Source organism: Panulirus ornatus, chromosome 26 (genome assembly GCF_036320965.1).
Source record: "Panulirus ornatus isolate Po-2019 chromosome 26, ASM3632096v1, whole genome shotgun sequence".
NCBI classification, from domain to species: Eukaryota; Metazoa; Arthropoda; class Malacostraca; order Decapoda; family Palinuridae; genus Panulirus; species Panulirus ornatus.
In genome coordinates this window covers 10,984,380-11,009,650 of record NC_092249.1, presented here as the reverse complement: position 1 = coordinate 11,009,650, position 25,271 = coordinate 10,984,380, and the positions used below count along the sequence as shown (strand labels likewise).

At 40.9% G+C, this 25,271-nt stretch overlaps 1 protein-coding gene across 2 annotated transcripts in view; it reads left to right on the top strand.

The window, feature by feature from the left end:
- LOC139757449 (uncharacterized) overlaps positions 1-25,271 on the top strand; it is a 652,064-nt gene that overhangs the window by 589,842 nt on the left and 36,951 nt on the right. For both annotated transcript variants that reach the window (XM_071677974.1, XM_071677975.1), the window contains exon 18: positions 19,342-19,487. In XM_071677974.1, the coding sequence (XP_071534075.1) occupies positions 19,342-19,467 (126 nt within the window). In that variant the 3' untranslated portion in view covers positions 19,468-19,487. The remainder of the gene's footprint in view (positions 1-19,341; positions 19,488-25,271) is intronic.

Here is a 25,271-nt window from a genome sequence, read left to right as displayed (position 1 = left end):
TTCTGTCCATGTTAGCAGACTATTTCAATATACCCACTTGTGTAGTCTCAACCACACTCTTTTTATTACCACACTACCACACATCTCTCTTACCCTTTTATAACTTACTCGATCAAACCACCTCACATCACATATTGTCCTCAAACATCTCATTTCCAACACATCCACCCTCCTCTGCACAACCCTATCTATAGCCCATGCCTCACAACCATATAGCATTGTTGGAACCACTATTCCTTGAAAGAGACCCATTTTTGCTCTCATCGATAATATTCTCGCCTCCCAAACATTTTTTAACACTCAGAACCTTCGCCCCCTCCCCCACCATGTGACTCACTTCCTCTTCCATGGTTCCATCTGATCCTAAATCCACTCCCTGCTATCTAAAACACTTTTTCCTCCAGTTTTTCTCCATTCAAAATTACCTCCCAACTTACTTGTCCCTCAACCCAACTGAACCTAATAACCTTGGTCTTATTCACATTTACTCTCATCTTTCCTCTTTCATACACTTTACCAAACTCATTCACCAACTTCTGTAGTTTCTTACCTTAATCAGCCACCAGCACTGTATCATCATCGAACAAGAACTGACTCACTTAACAAACCCTCTCATCCAGAACAGACTGCATACTTGCAGTCTGTTCTCTCCCCCTCTCTCCAAAACTCTTGCATTCATCTCCCTAACAACCCCATCCGTAAACAAATGAAATAACCATGGAGACATCGTGTATCCATGCCGCAAACTGACATTCACTGGGAACCAATCACTTTCCTCTCTTCCTACTCGTACACATTGCTTACATCTTCGATAAAAACTTTTCTCTGCTTCTAGCAACTTACCTCCCACACCATATACTCTTAATATTTGCCCCAGTCTTTAAACTCCTGTGTTTACCTCCTTCAGCACCCCTTCCATAAGCAAATTAAACAACCATGGTGACATTACACATCTTTGCTGTAGCCAACCATCGTTGAAACCACACACTCGCTGTTGTCAAAGAAGTAAGGTGGGTGTATACCCACCTTACTTCTTTGAAAAAAAACTTCTCTGCCTGTAAATGCTTTCCTCCTTAACTATTTATTCTTAAAACATCCTTATCATACTTTCCTCCTTAACTATTTATTCTTAAAACATCCTTATCATACATGACTCATACAAAGGCCACTGTTTCTCTGAATATTTCTCACACATAAAACAAACACTTGATCCAAATATCCTCTGTTTCTATTCCAGTTTCTGAAAGATGGAACAGAAGAAGGAGGAATGTGGGGAGTGCTCATCCACCTCAAAGGTTCAGGCTAGGATGTCTAAATGTTTGTAAATGTAACCTAGATGAGAAGAGAGGAGAAATAGGTAGTATGTTTGAGGAAAGAAACCTGTATATTTTCACTCATGAGTGAAATAAAGCTCAAGTGTAAAGGGGAAGAATGGGTTGGAAATGTCTCAGGTGTAAACTCAGGGGTTGGTGGGAGGGAGGGTAAAAGCTAAGGAAGGGTTAGCACTACTGCTGGAGCAGAAGTTATGGGAGTGTGTGTGAAAGTGTAAGGAAGTGAGCGTCAGACTTATGAAGGTGGAAATGAAAGTGGATTTCAAAGGGATGTGATTAGTAGTGTTTATCCACCTAGACATGAGAAAAAAGATCATGAAAGGCAAGCATTTTGGGAGTGGGTGAGTAACTGTGTGAGCAGTTTTGATACAAGAGACTGGATATTAGTGATAGGTGATTTGAATGCAAAGGTGAGTAATGTAGCAATTGACGATGAGTAATGTAGCAATTGACGGTATTTTTAGGGGCATGAGGTATTCATTGAGGTGAATGGAAAAGGCAAAAAGCTTGTGGAGTTGAGTGCTGAAAAAGGATTGGGGATTGGATATACCTTGCTTAAAAAGAGGGACATACACAAGAGTACGTTTGTGAGTAGGAAAGATTGTCAGAAGGCATTATTTGATTACATATTAATTGATAGGCATATAAAAGAGTTTCTCTTGGATATGAATTTGTTTAGAGGGGCTGCTGGTGGGATGCCTGAATCAGTTGTTTGCTGATGACAAAGTACTGTTAGGAGAATTGAGTGAGAAGTTGCAGAAGTTGGTGGCTGGGTTTGGAAGAGTGTGTTAAAGGAGGAAGAGAGAGTGAATGTGAGTAAGAGCAATTTTTTTGACAATATGTGGTGTGAGATAGTTTGATTGAATAAATGGTAAAAGGGTAATTGAAAGGTTTGGTAATAAAAGGAGTGTGGCTGAAAGAGCTGAAGAGGAAGTGCTGAAATGGTTTGGATAGATGTAAAGAATGAGTGAGGGGAGGTTTACAAAGAGGGTACATGTGTCAGATGTGGAAAGAACAAGGAGAAGGGGAAAGTCAAATTAGAGATGGAAGGATGGAGTGAAAAAGATTCTGAGTGATCGGAACCTGAACATGTATGAGCGTGAAAGGCATGCATGGGTTGATGTGCCATCAGTGAACTGAGCTACTGCTTGTGAAGTGGCTGGGGGAACTATGTATAGGTCTGTGGGGCCTGGTTGTAGATAGAGAGCTATGGTTTCAGTGCATTACACCTGACAGCTAGAGAATGGATGAGTGAATGCAGGGGAAAAAAAATTCATGAATGTTGTAATCATCAGCTCTAGTAATTATGTTTTTAGCCATTAATTTACTTTAGTGTAGTATGCTAAGGTAAGCCTAGCTTAACATAACAGTCCTGCATTCACATGATCATCTCCAAATAGGAATGTCTGAGTAAGAATTATACCCTAGTTTTCTGTTTGCAAGCTTTATCAGCATTGATTACTGAACAGTGTATAGTGAAAAGCTTTTCCTGAATTGATTCATGAAAAAACTGAGAGGACATGCATAAGTTTGAAACAAGAACATTTTTTTCCTGTTTGATTGCCGTTTCCTGTATTAGTTAGGTGGTGCCAGGAACAGACGAAGAAATGTTTGCATTTGTTCTCATCCTTTCTCTAGCTGTCATGTGTAAATGCACCAAAACCAAAGCTCCTTTTCCACAACCAAGCCCCATAGACCTCTCAGTGATTTCCTGCTGATTCTTCACATGCCCTGGTTCAGAAAAGATATGTAAGGTGATAAAAGTGCATCACGGCAAATGATAAATGATATTTCAGGTGAAAAAACAGGGTATGACAGAAAGAAAAAACTAAAGAAAAAACTATATATATATCCTCAGAGACCTGGTTCGTAACATTTTCACTGTGCAGGCTTGCTGAAAAGTTAGTTGCAACTTGCATAAAAAAATGTCCCCATGTGGAATATCTCTACTATATTTGTATATCACTGAAAAAGTACCCAAGAAATTAGTAGATTTTACTTTCCTTTATATAGGTGTAAAAGATGGGAGGGTGTATTGTGTGGACATGGGTGGGCCCTGGATGGCAGCATGGATACTCCTTATTTAAGTAAATATGTAATGTTTATAGCTTTTTTCTATGTATGGTTTCATTCTGTTTACATTTATACTCATTAGACATTCTATGGTCCTTTAACCAAGCATGATTTCCTGCATCCCGTACATCTCACTTATATATCTTGTACAGATTACACAAATGTTTTATATTTCATATGCATTATCTGTGTATCTACTGAAGATTTACACAGAACATGGTCTACAAAAGATGAAAAGCTAAACTTATTTTCATCAAAAATATGAACAGTAATGCAAAAGAATTTGTTTCTTTTACTATAGAAATGACCACATTACTTGCCAATTTATGAATGTTTGCAATTCATCTTTCATCTAAACTCTTTCTCATTGATATCATTATTGGTTTGACCATCCTATTTCTCTCTTTCTGAGGAATATTTCTGGGATTTCATCTGTTCCTGGGGCTGAATTTTCTTTTAGCAGATCAGTTGCTGCGATTATATCATCATATTTCAATATCTATAAGTGTAATTAAAACATATTAGCTGAATATCTTTTTCTTTCAATTGCTCCCTACATTTTGAGCTGAATACTGATTTATATTGTTTAATCATCATTCTGCATAATCCTCTGGGCTTATTTTCATATTCATATCCAACCTTAAAGGGTACAATATATATTTTCTTATTTTTTGCTTTGTTTATGTATACGATTAGTAATTTTGAATTTCTTTTCATTTTCTGTATGTGTGTCTTCATTCAGTTTTTGTACTTTTCTTTGGGATTTCATTATTTCTACATATGCATTTTTGTTTTCTCAATCATTTCTTTTATTTTTGCTTCTTTTGTTTGCTATCTTTTTTTTCCATGCCCTTCTCTTCATCCACAGTATTATGTTCCTAGGTTTATTTCATTTTGTACTTATTTTATCTTCTTTTGACATCTGCTCAATGATTATTTGGCCTGTTATTGCAGTGGAATTTATTAGAATAGGGAGTGACTGTATTGTTGATTGGTTGGTAAGGATATTCATTGTATATATGGATCATATATATGAAGATTGGCAGAATGCATGCATAATGCGATTGTAAAAAGGCAGAGGGGATAAAGGTGAGGTTCAAATTACAGAGGCAGAAGTTTTTTGAATATTCCTGGGAAATTACATGGGAGGTTATTGATTGAGAGGGTAAAGGCATGTACAGAGCATCAGATTGGGGAAGAGCAGTGTGGTTTTAGAAGTGATAGAGGATGTGTGGATCAGGTGTTTGCTTTGAAAAATGTATGTGGGAAATCCTTAGAAAAACAGATGGATTTGTATTTAGCATTAATGGATCTGGAGAGGTCATATGATAGGGTTGATAGAGATGCTTTGTGGAAGGTTTTAAGAGTATATGGTGTGGGAGATAAGTTGCTAGAAGCAGTGAAAAGTTTTTACCAAGGATGTAAGGCATGCTTATGAGTAGGTAGAGTGGAAAATGATTGGTTCCCAGTGAATGTTGGTTTGTGGCAGGGGTGCGTGATGTCTCCATGATTGTTTAATTTGTTTATGGATGGGTTGGTTAGGGAGGGAAATGCAAGAGTTTTGGAGAGAGGGTCAAGTATGCAGTCTGTTGGGGATGAGAGGGCTTAGGAAGTGAGTCAGTTGTTGTTCGCTGATGATACAGCACTGAAGGCTGATTCGGATGAGAAACTGCAGAAGTTGGTGACTGAGTTTAGTAAAGTGTGTGAAAGAAGAAAGTTGAGTGTAAATATGAAAAAGAGCAAGGTTGTTAGGTTCAGTAGGATTGAGGGTCAAGTTAATTGGGAGGTAAGTTTGAATGGAGAAAAGCTGGAGGAAGTGAAGTGTTTTAGGTATCTGAGAGTGGACCTAGCAGTGGATGGAACCACGGAAGCAGAAGTGAGTCACAGAGAGGTGAGGGGGTTAAGGTTCTAGGAGTGTTGAAGAATGTGTGGAAGGCGAGAACATTATCTCGGAGAGCAAAAATGGGTATGTTTGAAGGAATAGTGGTTCCAACAATGTTATATGGTTGCAAGGCATGGGCTATAGATAGGGTTGTGTGGAGGAGGGTGGATGTGTTGGAAATGAAATGTTTGAGGACAATATGTGGTTTGAGGTGGTTTGATCGAGTAATTAATGAAAGGATAAGAGAGATGTGTGGTAATAGAAAGAATGTGGTTGAGAGAACAGAAAAGGATACATTGAAATAGTTCAGTCACATGGAGAGGATGAGTGGGGAAAGATTGACAAAGAGGTTGTATGTGTCAGAGATGGAGGGAAGAAGGAGAAGTGGGAGACCAAATTGGAGGTGGAAGGATGGAGTGAAAAAGATTTTGAGTGATTAGGACCTGAACATGCAGGAGGGTGAAAGGTGGGCAAGGAATAGAGTGAATTGGAATGATGTGGTATACTGAGGTCAATGTGTTATCATTGGATTGAACCAGGGCCTTTGAAGTGTCTGGGGTAAACCATGGAGAGTTTCGTGGGGCCTTGATGTGGAAAGGGAGCTGTGGTTTCGGTGCATTGCATATGACAGTTAGAGACTGAGTGTGAACAAATGTGGCCTTTTTTTTTTTTTTGTCTTTTCCTTACGCTACCTCACTGGAAAGGGGGGATGCTATTTCATGTCTGGTAGGGTGGCAACAGGAATGGATGAAGGCAGCAAGAATGAATATGTACATGTGTATATATGTATATGTATTCCTATGAGTCCACAGGGAAAGATGAAACACGATAAGTTCCCAAGTGCACTTTCGTGTAATAATCACATCATCAGGGAAGACATGAGAGAAATAAGTCAGTTGATATACATCAAAGAGACAAAGCTATGATGCCATTTGGTAAACATGTTTACCAAATGGCGTCCTAGCTTCGTTTCTTAGATGTATATCGACTGACTTATTTCTCTCTTGTGTCTCCCCTGATGATGTGATTATTACATGAAAGTGCACTTGGGAACTTATCATGTTTCGTTTTTCCCCATGGACTCAGGAATGTCTTGATCAAATGCAAAATTGTGATCCTTTCCAACATGTATATGTATGTGTATATGTGTGTATGTATACGTTGAAATGTTTATTTATTTATTATTTTGCTTTGTCGCTGTCTCCCGCGTTAGCGAGGTAGCACAAGGAAACAGACGAAAGAATGGCCCAACCCACCCACATACACATGTATATACATACACATCCACACACGCAAATATACATACCTATACATCTCAATGTATACATATATATATACATATATATATATATATATATATATATATATATATATATATATATATATATATATTTTCTTTTTATTTTTATTATACTTTGTCGCTGTCTCACGCGTTTGCGAGGTAGCGCAAGGAAACAGATGAAAGAAATGGCCCAACCCCCCCCCCCATACACATGTATATACATACGTCCACACACGCAAATATACATACCTACCCAGCTTTCCATGGTTTACCCCAGACGCTTCACATGCCCTGCTTCAATCCACTGACAGCACGTCAACCCCGGTATACCACATCGCTCCAATTCACTCTATTCCTTGCCCTCCTTTCACCCTCCTGCATGTTCAGGCCCCGATCACACAAAATCTTTTTCACTCCATCTTTCCACCTCCAATTTGGTCTCCCTCTTCTCCTCGTTCCCTCCACCTCCGACACATATATCCTCTTGGTCAATCTTTCCTCACTCATCCTCTCCATGTGCCCAAACCACTTCAAAACACCCTCTTCTGCTCTCTCAACCACGCTCTTTTTATTTCCACACATCTCTCTTACCCTTACGTTACTCACTCGATCAAACCACCTCACACCACACATTGTCCTCAAACATCTCATTTCCAGCACATCCATCCTCCTGCGCACAACTCTATCCATAGCCCACGCCTCGCAACCATACAACATTGTTGGAACCACTATTCCTTCAAACATACCCATTTTTGCTTTCCGAGATAATGTTCTCGACTTCCACACATTCTTCAAGGCCCCCAGGATTTTCGCCCCCTCCCCCACCCTATGATCCACTTCCGCTTCCATGGTTCCATCCGCTGCCAGATCCACTCCCAGATATCTAAAACACTTCACTTCCTCCAGTTTTTCTCCATTCAAACTCACCTCCCAATTGACTTGACCCTCAACCCTACTGTACCTAATAACCTTGCTCTTATTCACATTTACTCTTAACTCTCTTCTTCCACACACTTTTCCAAACTCAGTCACCAGCTTCTGCAGTTTCTCACATGAATCAGCCACCAGCGCTGTATCATCAGCGAACAACAACTGACTCACTTCCCAAGCTCTCTCATCCCCAACAGACTTCATACTTGCCCCTCTTTCCAAAACTCTTGCATTTACCTCCCTAACAACCCCATCCATAAACAAATTAAACAACCATGGAGACATCACACACCCCTGCCGCAAACCTACATTCACTGAGAACCAATCACTTTCCTTTCTTCCTACACGTACACATGCCTTACATCCTCGATAAAAACTTTTCACTGCTTCTAACAACTTTCCTCCCACACCATATATTCTTAATACCTTCCACAGAGCATCTCTATCAACTCTATCATATGCCTTCTCCAGATCCATAAATGCTACATACAAATCCATTTGCTTTTCTAAGTATTTCTCACATACATTCTTCAAAGCAAACACCTGATCCACACATCCTCTACCACTTCTGAAACCACACTGCTCTTCCCCAATCTGATGCTCTGTACATGCCTTCACCCTCTCAATCAATACCCTCCCATATAATTTACCAGGAATACTCAACAAACTTATACCTCTGTAATTTGAGCACTCACTCTTATCCCCTTTGCCTTTGTACAATGGCACTATGCACGCATTCCGCCAATCCTCAGGCACCTCACCATGAGTCATACATACATTAAATAACCTTACCAACCAGTCAACAATACAGTCACCCCCTTTTTTAATAAATTCCACTGCAATACCATCCAAACCTGCTGCCTTGCCGGCTTTCATCTTCCGCAAAGCTTTCACTACCTCTTCTCTGTTTACCAAATCATTTTCCCTAACCCTCTCACTTTGCACACCACCTCGACCAAAACACCCTATATCTGCCACTCTATCATCAAACACATTCAACAAACCTTCAAAATACTCACTCCATCTCCTTCTCACATCACCACTACTTGTTATCACCTCCCCACTTGCGCCCTTCACCGAAGTTCCCATTTGCTCCCTTGTCTTACGCACTTTATTTACCTCCTTCCAGAACATCTTTTTATTCTCCCTAAAATTTAATGATACTCTCTCACCCCAACTCTCATTTGCCCTTTTTTTCACCTCTTGCACCTTTCTCTTGACCTCCTGTCTCTTTCTTTTATACATCTCCCACTCAATTGCATTTTTTCCCTGCAAAAATCGTCCAAATGCCTCTCTCTTCTCTTTCACTAATACTCTTACTTCTTCATCCCACCACTCACTACCCTTTCTAATCAACCCACCTCCCACTTTTCTCATGCCACAAGCATCTTTTGCGCAATCCATCACTGATTTCCTAAATACATCCCATTCCTCCCCCACTCCCCTTACTTCCATTGTTCTCACCTTTTTCCATTCTGTACTCAGTCTCTCCTGGTACTTCCTCACACAGGTCTCCTTCTCAAGCTCACTTACTCTCACCACCCTCTTCACCCCAACATTCACTCTTCTTTTCTGAAAACCCCTACAAATCTTCACCTTAGCCTCCACAAGATAATGATCAGACATCCCTCCAGTTGCACCTCTCAGCACATTAACATCCAAAAGTCTCTCTTTCGCACGCCTGTCAATTAACACGTAATCCAATAACGCTCTCTGGCCATCTCTCCTACTTACATAAGTATACTTATGTATATCTCGCTTTTTAAACCAGGTATTCCCAATCATCAGTCCTTTTTCAGCACATAAATCTACAAGCTCTTCACCATTTCCATTTACAACACCGAACACCCCATGTATACCAATTATTCCCTCAACTGCCACATTACTCACCTTTGCATTCAAATCACCCATCACTATGACCCGGTCTCGTGCATCAAAACCACTAACACACTCATTCAGCTGCTCCCAAAACACTTGCCTCTCTTGATCTTTCTTCTCATGCCCAGGTGCATATGCACCAATAATCACCCACCTCTCTCCATCAACTTTCAGTTTTACCCATATTAATCGAGAATTTACTTTCTTACACTCTATCACATACTCCCACAACTCCTGTTTCAGGAGTATTGCTACTCCTTCCCTTGCTCTTGTCCTCTCACTAACCCCTGACTTTACTCCCCAGACATTCCCAAACCACTCTTCCCCTTTACCCTTGAGCTTCGTTTCACTCAGAGCCAAAACCTCCAGGTTCCTTTCCTCAAACATACTACCTATCTCTCCTTTTTTCACATCTTGGTTACATCCACACACATTTAGGCACCCCACTCTGAGCCTTCGAGGAGGATGAGCACTCCCCGCGTGACTCCTTCTGTTTCCCATTTTATATATATATATATATATATGTTTCCCATTTTATATATATATATATGTATATAGGGTGAAGGCATGTAAAGAGCATCAGATTGGGGAAGAGCAGTGTGGTTTCAGAAGTGGTAGAGGATGTGTGGATCAGGTGTTTGCTTTGAAGAATGTATGTGAGAAATACTTAGAAAAGCAAATGGCTTTGTATGTAGCATTTATGGATCTGGAGAAGGCATATGATAGAGTTGATAGAGATGCTCTGTGGAAGGTATTAAAAATATATGGTGTGGGAGGAAAGTTGTTAGAAGCAGTGAAAAGTTTTTATCGAGGATGTAAGGCATGTGTACGTGTAGGAAGAGAGGAAAGTGATTGGTTCTCAGTGAATGTAGGTTTGCGGCAGGGGTGTGTGATGTCTCCATGGTTGTTTAATTTGTTTATGGATGGGGTTGTTAGGGAGGTGAATGCAAGAGTTTTGGAAAGAGGGGCAAGTATGAAGTCTGTTGGGGATGAGAGAGCTTGGGAAGTGAGTCAGTTGCTGTTCGCTGATGATACAGCGCTGGTGGCTGATTCATGTGAGAAACTGCAGAAGCTGGTGACTGAGTTTGGTAAAGTGTATGAAAGAAGAAAGTTAAGAGTAAATGTGAATAAGAGCAAGGTTATTAGGTACAGTAGGGTTGAGGGTCAAGTCAATTGGGAGGTGAGTTTGAATGGAGAAAAACTGGAGGAAGTGAAGTGTTTTAGATATCTGGGAGTGGATCTGGCAGCAGATGGAACCATGGAAGCAGAAGTGGATCATAGGGTGGGGGAGGGGGCGAAAATTCTGGGAGCCTTGAAGAATGTGTGGAAGTGGAGAACATTATCTCGGAAAGCAAAAATGGGTATGTTTGAAGGAATAGTGGTTCCAACAATGTTGTATGGTTGCGAGGCGTGGGCTATGGATAGAGTTGTGCGCAGGAGGATGGATGTGCTGGAAATGAGATGTTTGAGGACAATGTGTGGTGTGAGGTGGTTTGATCGAGTAAGTAACGTAAGGGTAAGAGAGATGTGTGGAAATAAAAAGAGCGTGGTTGAGAGAGCAGAAGAGGGTGCTTTGAAATGGTTTGGGCACATGGAGAGAATGAGTGAGGAAAGATTGACCAAGAGGATATATGTGTCAGAGGTGGAGGGAACGAGGAGAAGAGGGAGACCAAATTGGAGGTGGAAAGATGGAGTGAAAAAGATTTTGTGTGATCGGAGCCAGAACATGCAGGAGGGTGAAAGGAGGGCAAGGAATAGAGTGAATTGGAGCGATGTGGTATACCGGGGTTGACGTGCTGTCAGTGGATTGAATCAAGGCATGTGAAGCGTCTGGGGTAAACCATGGAAAGCTGTGTAGGAATGTATATTTGCGTGTGTGGACGTATGTATATACATGTGTATGGGGGGTGGGTTGGGCCATTTCTTTCGTCTGTTTCCTTGCGCTACCTCGCAAACGCGGGAGACAGCGACAAAGCAAAAAAAAAGAATATATATATATATATATATATATATATATATATATATATATATATATATATATATATATATATATATATATATTTTTTTTTTTTTTTTTTTATACTTTGTCGCTGTCTCCCGCGTTTGCGAGGTAGCGCAAGGAAACAGACGAAAGAAATGGCCCAACCCCCCCCATACACATGTACATACACACGTCCACACACGCAAATATACATACGTACACAGCTTTCCATGGTTTACCCCAGACGCTTCACATGCCTTGATTCAATCCACTGACAGCACGTCAACCCCTGTATACCACATCGCTCCAATTCACTCTATTCCTTGCCCTCCTTTCACCCTCCTGCATGTTCAGGCCCCGATCACACAAAATCTTTTTCACTCCATCTTTCCACCTCCAATTTGGTCTCCCTCTTCTCCTCGTTCCCTCCACCTCCGACACATATATCCTCTTGGTCAATCTTTCCTCACTCATTCTCTCCATGTGCCCAAACCATTTTAAAACACCCTCTTCTGCTCTCTCAACCACGCTCTTTTTATTTCCACACATCTCTCTTACCCTTACGTTACTCACTCGATCAAACCACCTCACACCACACATTGTCCTCAAACATCTCATTTCCAGCACATCCATCCTCCTGCGCACAACTCTATCCATAGCCCACGCCTCGCAACCATACAACATTGTTGGAACCACTATTCCTTCAAACATACCCATTTTTGCTTTCCGAGATAATGTTCTCGACTTCCACACATTTTTCAAGGCTCCCAAAATTTTCGCGCCCTCCCCCACCCTATGATCCACTTCCGCTTCCATGGTTCCATCCGCTGACAGATCCACTCCCAGATATCTAAAACACTTCACTTCCTCCAGTTTTTCTCCATTCAAACTCACCTCCCAATTGACTTGACCCTCAACCCTACTGTACCTAATAACCTTGCTCTTATTCACATTTACTCTTAACTTTCTTCTTCCACACACTTTACCAAACTCAGTCACCAGCTTCTGCAGTTTCTCACATGAATCAGCCACCAGCGCTGTATCATCAGCGAACAACAACTGACTCACTTCCCAAGCTCTCTCATCCCCAACTGACTTCATACTTGCCCCTCTTTCCAAAACCCTTGCATTTACCTCCCTAACAACCCCATCCATAAACAAATTAAACAACCATGGAGACATCACACACCCCTGCCGCAAACCTACATTCACTGAGAACCAATCACTTTCCTCTCTTCCTACACGTACACATGCCTTACATCCTCGATAAAAACTTTTCACTGCTTCTAACAACTTGCCTCCCACACCATATATTCTTAATACCTTCCACAGAGCATCTCTATCAACTCTATCTTATGCCTTCTCCAGATCCATAAATGCTACATACAAATCCATTTGCTTTTCTAAGTATTTCTCACATACATTCCTCAAAGCAAACACCTGATCCACACATCCTCTACCACTTCTGAAACCGCACTGCTCTTCCCCAATCTGATGCTCTGTACATGCCTTCACCCTCTCAATCAATACCCTCCCATATAATTTACCAGGAATACTCAACAAACTTATACCTCTGTAATTTGAGCACTCACTCTTATCCCCTTTGCCTTTGTACAATGGCACTATGCACGCATTCCGCCAATCCTCAGGCACCTCACCATGAGTCATACATACATTAAATAACCTTACCAACCAGTCAACAATACAGTCACCCCCTTTTTTAATAAATTCCACTGCAATACCATCCAAACCTGCTGCCTTGCCGGCTTTCATCTTCCGCAAAGCTTTTACTACCTCTTCTCTGTTTACCATATCATTTTCCCTAACCCTCTCACTTTGCACACCACCTCGACCAAAACACCCTATATCTGCCACTCTGTCATCAGACACATTCAACAAACCTTCAAAATACTCATTCCATCTCCTTCTCACATCACCACTACTTGTTATCACCTCCCCATTTACGCCCTTCACTGAAGTTCCCATTTGCTCCCTTGTCTTACGCACCCTATTTACCTCCTTCCAGAACATCTTTTTATTCTCCCTAAAATTTACTGATAGTCTCTCACCCCAACTCTCATTTGCCCTTTTTTTCACCTCTTGCACCTTTCTCTTGACCTCCTGTCTCTTTCTTTTATACTTCTCCCACTCAATTGCATTTTTTCCCTGCAAAAATCGTCCAAATGCCTCTCTCTTCTCTTTCACTAATACTCTTACTTCTTCATCCCACCACTCACTACCCTTTCTAAACAGCCCACCTCCCACTCTTCTCATGCCACAAGCATCTTTTGCGCAATCCATCACTGATTCCCTAAATACATCCCATTCCTCCCCCACTCCCCTTACTTCCATTGTTCTCACCTTTTTCCATTCTGTACACAGTCTCTCCTGGTACTTCCCCACACAGGTCTCCTTCCCAAGCTCACTTACTCTCACCACCTTCTTCTCCCCAACATTCACTCCTCTTTTCTGAAAACCCATACTAATCTTCACCTTAGCCTCCACAAGATAATGATCAGACATCCCTCCAGTTGCACCTCTCAGCACATTAACATCCAAAAGTCTCTCTTTCGCACGCCTGTCAATTAACACGTAATCCAATAACGCTCTCTGGCCATCTCTCCTACTTACATAAGTATACTTATGTATATCTCGCTTTTTAAACCAGGTATTCCCAATCATCAGTCCTTTTTCAGCACATAAATCTACAAGCTCTTCACCATTTCCATTTACAACACTGAACACCCCATGCATACCAATTATTCCCTCAACTGCCACATTACTCACCTTTGCATTCAAATCACCCATCACTATAACCCGGTCTCGTGCATCAAAACCGCTAACACACTCATTCAGCTGCTCCCAAAACACTTGCCTCTCATGATCTTTCTTCTCATGCCCAGGTGCATATGCACCAATAATCACCCACCTCTCTCCATCAACTTTCAATTTTACCCATATTAATCGAGAATTTACTTTCTTACATTCTATCACATACTCCCACAACTCCTGTTTCAGGAGTATTGCTACTCCTTCCCTTGCTCTTGTCCTCTCACTAACCCCTGACTTCACTCCCCAGACATTTCCAAACCACTCTTCCCCTTTACCCTTGAGCTTCGTTTCACTCAGAGCCAAAACATCCAGGTTCCATTCCTCAAACATACTACCTATCTCTCCTTTTTTCACATCTTGGTTACATCCACACACATTTAGGCTAGGCACCCCACTCTGAGCCTTCGAGGAGGATGATCACTCCCCGCGTGACTCCTTCTTCTGTTTCCCATTTTAGAAAGTTAATACAAGAGCTTATTAGTCACGTATCTTTCACTATTGTACAGCCTGGTGCTGTTCTTGAGAAACTGCAGAAGCTGGTGACTGAGTTTGGTAAAGTGTATGAAAGAAGAAAGTTAAGAGTAAATGTGAATAAGAGCAAGGTTATTAGGTACAGTAGGGTTGAGGGTCAAGTCAATTGGGAGGTGAGTTTGAATGGAGAAAAACTGGAGGAAGTGAAGTGTTTTAGATATCTGGGAGTGGATCTGGCAGCAGATGGAACCATGGAAGCGGAAGTGGATCATAGGGTGGGGGAGGGGGCGAAAATTCTGGGAGCCTTGAAGAATGTGTGGAAGTGGAGAACATTATCTCGGAAAGCAAAAATGGGTATGTTTGAAGGAATAGTGGTTCCAAACAATGTTGTATGGTTGCGAGGCATGGGCTATGGATAGAGTTGTGCGCAGGAGGATGGATGTGCTGGAAATGAGATGTTTGAGGACAATGTGTGGTGTGAGGTGGTTTGATCGAGTAAGTAACGTAAGGGTAAGAGAGATGTGTGGAAATAAAAAGAGCGTGGTTGAGAGAGCAGAAGAGGGTGCTTTGAAATGGTTTGGGCACATGGAGAGAATGAGTGAGGAAAGATTGACCAAGAGGATGTATGTGTCGGAGGTGGAGGGAACGAGGAGAAGAGGGAGACCAAATTGGAGGTGGAAAGATGGAGTGAAAAAGATTTTGTGTGATCGGGGCTCTGAACATGCAGAAGGGTGAAAGGAGGGCAAGGAATAGAGTGAATTGGAGCGATGTGGTATACCGGGGTTGACGTGCTGTCAGTGGATTGAATCAAGGCATGTGAAGCGTCTGGGGTAAACCATGGAAAGCTGTGTAGGAATGTATATTTGCGTGTGTGGACGTATGTATATACATGTGTATGGGGGTGGGTTGGGCCATTTCTTTCGTCTGTTTCCTTGCGCTACCTCGCAAACGCGGGAGACAGCGACAAAGCAAAAAAAAAGAATATATATATATATATTATATATATATATATATATATATATATATATATATATATACATATACATAAATACACATGTACATAATTCATACTGTCTGCCCTTATTTATTCCCTTCGCCACCTCGCCACACATGGAATAACAACCCCCTTCTCCCTCATGTGTGCGAGGTAGTGCATGGAAAAGACAACAAAGGCCCCATTCGTTCACACTCAGTCTCTAGCTGTCATGTAATAATGCACCGAAACCACAACTCCCTTTCCACATCCAGGCCCCACAGAACTTTCCATGGTTTACCCCACACGCTTCACATGCCCTGGTTCAATCCATTGACAGCACGTCGACCCCGGTATACCACATCGTTCCAATTCACTCTATTCCTAGCACGCCTTTCACCCTCCTGCATGTTCAGGCCCCGATCATTCAAAATCTTTTTCACTCCATCTTTCCACCTCCAATTTGGTCTCCCACTTCTCCTCGTTCCCTCCACCTCCGACACATATATCCTCTTAATCAATGATTCCTCACTCATTCTCTCCATGTGACCAAACTATTTCAAAACACCCTCTTCTGCTCTCTCAACCACACTCTTTTTACTTCCACACATCTCTTTTACCCTTACATTACTCACTCGATCAAACCACCTCACACCACACATTGTCCTCAAACATCTCATTTCCAGCACATCCACCCTCCTGCGCACAACTCTATCCATAGCCCACGCCTCGCAACCATACAACATTGTTGAAATGTATATGTATGTATATGTACGTGTATGGGTGTTTATGTATATACATGTGTATGTGAATGGGTCGGGCCATTCCTCTTCTGTTTCCTTGCACTACCTCACTGATGCGGGAGACGGCAATTAAGTATAATAGATAAAATGAATATATATAAATATATCTCACACGATGTTACGAGACTTAACCTGCTTGAGGTTACACTCCAAGTGAAAAGTCACCTTTGGTAAGGCTGCATCAGTGAGAATTACTTAATCTAAAGGAGTCTACATTTCCTTGGGTTGCAGGAGCCTTTGGAAAAAGGTCCTGGGTGAAATTAGAAATCTCTCTGGGTATTTTTATGTTTGTAACTGGGTATAGTCTCCTGAAGATCCAGTTTCAATTTGTGAAAATTTATGTCACTTAATTATTGTTATTCTGTTTTGCTGTATCATGTTCACATTCATGTATTCCAGTTTTATATGCTGTAATGATTTCTATTTCTTTATGATCTGATAGACTTATATCCTTTACTTATATATCTGATAAAAGTGCCTCTTCATTTGTATAAGTAAGATCTATTATGTTTCTCCTTATCAGGGTTATTGTACAAGGCTTGATGATACACATAAATGAAGTAGACTTTTTAGCAGTTCCCTTTCATCAGCTCATCCATTATTCCTTCCTTTGGAATTGCATCCACATCCATAATCTACTTATTTGTCCTGCCAATGAATGAAATGAAAGTTAAAGTCACCAGCCCATATTATCATTCTGTTTCTCAGATCCCTTCAAATTTCTTGAGCTTTTTATGAGTTGTTTCAACCATTTTGATTTGTTTTTGGTGGTTTGTAAGACTCTACCTTTATTTTGTTTATTGCCAGAATGCTCACTATAAGTAATTAACATTTATTGACTCATTATCTGTTTTCCCTCCTATCTATAGTGACAGCCTCATTATCTGTTTTCCCTCCTATCTATTGTGACAGCCTCATTATCTGTTTCCCTCCTATCTCTTTTGGACATATATTGCAGTAATGCCATGTTTTAATTGATTCTATCTGCTGTTAATGTTTCAGATTGTTTCACATTTGCTTCATTTTTTCACTATTTCATTAAGCCAAGTTTCTGACATTTTCATTAGGACTGTGTTGTTATCTTTTGTATATTCATGGATATTAATACATTGATTCTAGAGTTCATACTTATTAAACTTTGTATGTTTATATATGATATCTTCCAAGTATTCTTAGTTTCTTGATTAGTCCTCATCTGTTTTTTGGTTGTTGTGTCTTCCCTCATTCTTTTTAATTTCCTGTGTGAAGTATGTTCATTTCTGTTTTTAAAAGAGGTGTTCTTTACCTCAGTCATATAAAGACCTAAGAAAACTGTGGGTAAAGTATATGAAATGTGAAAACAATTGTAAGGGGTTGAGAAATTTTAAACCATTTACCTTGGGTGACTAAAGATCCAAGAGAATATCTGTAGGTGTTTTTGTACTTCAGTAAACACAGACACTATTCTTGGAATGGAAACAATGGTAGAGATTGTATTGTAGGAGATTTGACGTGTAGAGAAGAAGCATTCTTGGACATTTGGGTTTCAGAGTGAAGAAGATCAGTGAAAGAAGTTGAATTAGATGTGGAATCAAGAAAACTGAGTTACAGTAAAAGGCTAGAAGCCTTAGATTTGCCCACCTTTGAAAGGAAAAGGTTTAGGGGTGACCTGATCACAACCTCTAAATTTTTTTGATATATTGATAATGTGAATAGTTAACAGTTCTTTGTTAGATGTAGGGATAGAACAACTAGAGGACATAAGATAAAATCAAATAAGAAGTGGTTATGAAAGACATTAAGAAATACCTAACAGTATAAGAATGGTGGATGAATGGAATGAAATGACTGAGGATATGGATGATACAGACAGTATACAGAAATTTAAGAAGCTGTAGGACAGTAGAGAATGTTCGAGAGATGGGGTCCCATGAGTGTAAAACTCCCTCCCAAATACAAATAGGTATTTACAAATGGCGCTCTACACATGGGAGGTTGGATTCAAGACTGCAGATGTTACAGAAATGAATAGAGAAAGGGCTAGGCTTAGAAGCACTGTCAGAAGAGATGAGATTCATCCCATTTACATGATGGTCAAAGGGGCCCTGGGAACCAGCCAGCTCTCCTCATCAAGGGCCACCATTCCAATCTGGTGTTCAAGAGTCATTGAACAGGTGTACTGCCAAGATTTTTGTCATATAAACTGGGGAAAAGAGAGTAAAGAACTGCATGATTTACATGTTGACAGGTGCTGTTTGTGAGATGGAGAGAGTGTGAGTTTGTGGGTTGATTTTCAGCAACCTGCATGATGGTATACAAGCATACTGTATAATCTGAAGGGTTTAGTACATTGATTTAATGTCTATATTCAAGAACTGTTAACTTAGAAGAGTAACCAATGAAATGATACTACTTAGGCTGTGGTGAAGCAATAATTGGTTTATAATTAACCCAAAAGAAATAAAATAGTGGTTACTTTAAGTGAGCTTTAGGGCAAGAAAGTAAGTCTGTGATATTTTTCCTGAGGCTGAATTACACAACACTTGTTAAGGTCTTCAAAAAATTTCCCTGAGGCTGAATTACACAACACTTGTTAAGGTCTTCAAAAAATGTGGCAGGCACTCACCAGAACTTACCAGACATCATTTTGTGATTTTGATATTATTTTTCACAAAAAAAGGGGGTCTCTTTTGCTGTACAATTTTATCTCTATAGAATGACTGATTCTAAGCATCTAGAATTCAAATCACCTCCATCAGTTAGGACCACTACATATTGCTCATGCACCATTGTCAATTAACAGTGTTGCTTGGAAGCTTTTGTAAAAATTTAATGAACCCTTAAGAGAAAAAGATTAGATGGAGTACATGAATGTTTATCATTTCACTTCTGTGCAAGACCTCTAATAATTACTCTTTTACTACAGGTATTTGCTAGTGATGAAGGAGAGCTGATACTGAGGCAAGTCAGCCCAGAGTTCTGTACTTATGAACTTGTTGAAGATTACAACACAGAGCTGGAGAGATTTACTTACTACGTCAACATTATATAAGATTATAGTCTGTCGGAAAGGTATGAATTCATTTTTTCATTTCAGTGTATAGATTCAGAAAGTCTATTTCTTAATCTACCCTGGGGTAGATTAAGTGCATACAGTTAGAGTTCCAACCCCAATTCTGCTGGCTGGCCAAGGTTGCTACCCTAGAACTCTAAAGAACAAGAGGAATGTTGAAATTCATTAGATATCAATATATTATAATTCTTGTATTTCCTTTCTAAAAATTGGAACAGAAGAAGGAGCCAAGTGAGATTGCTCATCTTTCTTGAAGGCTCAGAGAGCAAGGGGGAAGAATGGTTTGGGAATGTCTGAAGGATAAAGTCAGGGGTCTGTGTGAAGATAAGAGCAAAGGAAGAGGAAGCAGATTTGCTGAAAGAGGAGTTGTGGAAATATGTGAAAGAATGTAAGGAAGTAAGTTCCAGAATAATGTAGGTGAAAATGAAAATGGATTATGAGATGTAGATGATTATTAGTACCAGGCCATGAGAAGTGTTTTAGGAGGACTTGAGTAAGTGTGCCAACAGTCTTGATAAGGGAGATTGTGTATTAGTGATGAATGATTTTAATGCAGAAGTGAGTAATGTGGCAGCTGATGATATGATAATGAGGCATTGGGTATTTAGTAAATTGTACAGATATAGTTTGAAGCTTGTGGAGTTGTGTGCTGAAAAAGATATTGTAATTAGGAGTACTTGGTTTAAATTGAGACATATATGAATATATGTCAAGTAGGAAAGATGACCAGTGGGTATTATTGGATTACCCACTAACTGATAGGCGTACAAAAGAGAGACATTTGGATGCAAATGTGATGAAAAGGGCAGCTGGAGGATGTCTAGTTATTATCTGGAGATGAGGATGAAGATTTGAAGAGGTTTTCAGAAAAGATAATGATGATCATGAAACAAGGAGCTTGGAAAAGAGTCTTTTGTGAGAAAAATTAGGAGAGACTAGATGTAGAGTCGCAAGAGGTGAGAGTCAGTGAAGCTAGGGCTGTAGGTGAGGAATTATAGGCATTTAGGGTAGCAATATTGACTTTTATGTGAGGAGTGTGTGATATGTGAAAGGTGGGAGGTGAGCAGGTGAGAAAGGGTATTGAGTGGTCGGATAATGAAGTAAAATTGATGGTGAAAGGGGAAAGAGAGGTGTCTGATGGGTACTTACTGGGTAGGAGTGCTGTTGATTGGGAGATGTAAGAGAGAAAGTAGCAAGTCAAGAGGAAGGTGTAAGTGCTAAAAAATAAGGGAAAATGAGAGTTAGGGTGAGCAAGTATCAGCGAACTTCATGGAGAATAAGAAAATATTTGAAAGGAGTGTGGGGGGGGCTAGAAAACCTCCCCTTCTTGTATTTTAACTTTCTAAAAGGGGAAACAGAAGAAGGAGTCATGCAAGGAGTGCTCATCCTCGTCAAAGGCTCAGATTGGGATGTCTAAATGTGTGTGGATGTAACCAAGATGAGAAAAAAGGAGAGATGGGCAGTAAGTTTGAGCAAAGGAACCTGGATGTTTTGGCTTTGAGTGAAATGAAGCTCAAGGGTTAAGGGGAAGAGTAGTTTGGGAATGTCTTAGGAGTAAAGTCAGGGGTTGGTGAGAGGACAAAAGCAAAGAAAAGAGTAGCACTAATCTTGAAGCAGGAGTTGTGGGAGTATGTGATAGAGTGCAAGAAAGTAAACTCTAGATTGATATGGGTAAAACTGAAAGTGGATGGAGAGAGATGGGTGATTGATTATTGGTGCCTATGCACATGATCATGAGAAGAAAGATCATGAGAGGCAAGTGTTTTGGGAGCAGCTGAGTGAGTGTGTTAGCAGCTTGGATGCACGAAACTGGGTTATGGTGGTGGGTGATTTGAATGCAAAGGTGAGTAATGTGGCTGTTGAGGGTATTATTGTTGTACATGGGGTGTTTAGTGTTCTAAATGGAAATGGTGAAGAGCTTGTAGATTTATGTGCTGAAAAAGGACTGGTGATTGGGAATACCTGGTTTAAAAAGAGAGATATACATAAGTATATGTATGCAAGTAGGAGAGATGGCCAGAGAGCATTATTGGACTGTGTTAATTGATAAGCAAGTGAAAGAGAGACTTTTGGATGTTAATGTGCTTAGAGGGGCAACTGGAGGGATGTCTGATCATTGTCTTGTGGAGGCAAAGGTGAAGATTTGTTGAGGTTTTCAGAAAAGAAGAGAGAATGTTGGGATGAAGAGAGTGATGAGAATAAGTGAGCTTGGGAAGGAGACTTGTGTAAGGAAGTACCAGGAGAGATTGAGTTCAAAGTGGAAAAAAGTGAGAGCAAATGATGAAAGGGGAGTAGGGGTTGGAATGGGATGTATTTAGGGACACAGTGATGGCTTGTGTAAAAGATGCTTGTGGCAGGAGAAGCGTGGGAGGTGGGCAGATTGGAAAGGGTGGTGAGTGGTGGGATGAAGAAGTGAGGCAGGAGGTCTAGAGAAAGGTGTAAGAGGTGAAAAATAGGGCAAATGAGAGCTGGGGTAAGAGAGTATCATTAAATTTTAGGGAGAATAAAAAGATGTTTTGGAAGGAGGTAAATAAAGTGTGTAAGACAAGAGAACAAATGGGAACATCGATGAATGGGGCTAATGGGGAGGTAATAAGAAGTAGTGGTGAAGTGAGAAGGAGATGGAGTGAGTATTTTGAAGGTTTGTTAAATGTGTTTGATGAAAGAGTAGCAGATATAGGGTGTTTTAGTCGAGGTGGTGTGCGAAGTGAGAGGGTCAGGAAGAATGGTTTGGTAAACTGAGAAGAGGTAGTGAAAGCTTTGTGGAAGATGAAAGCTGGCAAGGCAGGGGTTTAGATGTTATTACAGTGGAATTTATTAAAAATGGGGATGACTGTGTTGTTGACTGGTTGGTAAAGATATTTAATATATGTATGGTTCGAGTAAGTAATGTAAGGGTAAGAGAGATGTGTGGAAATAAAAAGAGCATGGTTGAGAGAGCAGAAGAGGGTGTTTTGAAATGGTTTGGGCACATGGAGAGAATGAGTGAGGAAAGATTGACCAAGAGGATATATGTGTCAGAGGTGGAGGGAACGAGGAGAAGTGGGAGACCAAATTGGAGGTGGAAAGATGGAGTGAAAAAGATTTTGTGTGATCGGGGCCTGAACATGCAGGAGGGTGAAAGGAGGGCAAGGAATAGAGTGAATTGGATTGATGTGGTATACTGGGGTTAACGTGCTGTCAGTGGATTGAATCAGGGCATGTGAAGCGTCTGGGGTAAACCATGGAAAGTTGTGTGGGGCCTGGATGTGGAAAGGGAGCTGTGGTTTCGGGCATTATTGCGTGACAGCTGGAGACTGAGTGTGAACGAATGGGGCCTTTTTTGTCTTTTCCTAGTGCTACCTCGCACACATGAGGGGGGAGGGGGATGGTATTCCATGTGTGGCTAGGTGGCGATGGGAATGAATAGGGGCAGACAGTGTGAATTGTGTGCATGTGTATATATGTATGTGTCTGTGTCTGTATATATATGTGTACATTGAGATGTATAGGTATGTATATTTGCATGTGTGTGTGTACATTGTGTATGGGGATGGGTTGGGCCATTTCTTTCGTCTGTTTCCCTGCGCTACCTCGCAAACGCAGGAGACACCAACAAAGCAGAATATATATAATAATAACATATATATATATATATGAAAATAACATTTTTTTTTTCCAAAAGAAGGAACAGAGAAGAGGGCCAGGTGAGGATAGTCCCTCAAAGACCCAGTCCTCTGTTCTTAACGCTACCTCACTATCGCGGGAAATGGTGAATAGTATGAAAAAAAAAAAATATATATATATATATATATATATATATATATATATATATATATATATATATATATATATATATATTTTTTTTTTTTTTATACTTTGTCGCTGTCTCCCGCGTTTGCGAGGTAGCGCAAGGAAACAGACGAAAGAAATGGCCCAACCCCCCCCCCATACACATGTACATACACACGTCCACACACGCAAATATACATACCTACACAGCTTTCCATGGTTTACCCCAGACGCTTCACATGCCCTTGATTCAATCCACTGACAGCACGTCAACACCGGTATACCACATCGCTCCAATTCACTCTATTCCTTGCCCTCCTTTCACCCTCCTGCATGTTCAGGCCCCGATCACACAAAATCTTTTTCACTCCATCTTTCCACCTCCAATTTGGTCTCCCTCTTCTCCTCGTTCCCTCCACCTCCGACACATATATCCTCTTGGTCAATCTTTCCTCACTCATCTCTCCATGTGCCCAAACCACTTCAAAACACCCTCTTCTGCTCTCTCAACCACGCTCTTTTTATTTCCACACATCTCTCTTACCCTTACGTTACTTACTCGATCAAACCACCTCACACCACACATTGTCCTCAAACATCTCATTTCCAGCACATCCATCCTCCTGCGCACAACTCTATCCATAGCCCACGCCTCGCAACCATACAGCATTGTTGGAACCACTATTCCTTCAAACATACCCATTTTTGCTTTCCGAGATAATGTTCTCGACTTCCACACATTCTTTCAAGGCTCCCAGAATTTTCGCCCCCTCCCCCACCCTATGATCCACTTCCGCTTCCATGGTTCCATCCGCTGCCAGATCCACTCCCAGATATCTAAAACACTTCACTTCCTCCAGTTTTTCTCCATTCAAACTCACCTCCCAATTGACTTGACCCTCAACCCTACTGTACCTAATAACCTTGCTCTTATTCACATTTACTCTTAACTTTCTTCTTCCACACACTTTACCAAACTCAGTCACCAGCTTCTGCAGTTTCTCACATGAATCAGCCACCAGCGCTGTATCATCAGCGAACAACAACTGACTCACTTCCCAAGCTCTCTCATCCCCCACAGACTTCATACTTGCCCCTCTTTCCAGAACTCTTGCATTTACCTCCCTAACAACCCCATCCATAAACAAATTAAACAACCATGGAGACATCACACACCCCTGCCGCAAACCTACATTCACTGAGAACCAATCACTTTCCTCTCTTCCTACACGTACACATGCCTTACATCCTCGATAAAAACTTTTCACTGCTTCTAACAACTTGCCTCCCACACCATATATTCTTAATACCTTCCACATAGCATCTCTATCAACTCTATCATATGCCTTCTCCAGATCCATAAATGCTACATACAAATCCATTTGCTTTTCTAAGTATTTCTCACATACATTCTTCAAAGCAAACACCTGATCCACACATCCTCTACCACTTCTGAAACCACACTGCTCTTCCCCAATCTGATGCTCTGTACATGCCTTCACCCTCTCAATCAATACCCTCCCATATAATTTACCAGGAATACTCAACAAACTTATACCTCTGTAATTTGAGCACTCACTCTTATCCCCTTTGCCTTTGTACAATGGCACTATGCACGCATTCCGCCAATCCTCAGGCACCTCACCATGAGTCATACATACATTAAATAACCTTACCAACCAGTCAACAATACAGTCACCCCCTTTTTTAATAAATTCCACTGCAATACCATCCAAACCTGCTGCCTTGCCGGCTTTCATCTTCCGCAAAGCTTTTACTTCCTCTTCTCTGTTTACCAAATCATTTTCCCTAACCCTCTCACTTTGCACACCACCTCGACCAAGACACCCTATATCTGCCACTCTATCATCAAACACATTCAACAAACCTTCAAAATACTCACTCCATCTCCTTCTCACATCACCACTACTTGTTATCACCTCCCCATTTGCGCCCTTCACTGAAGTTCCCATTTGCTCCCTTGTCTTACGCACTTTATTTACCTCCTTCCA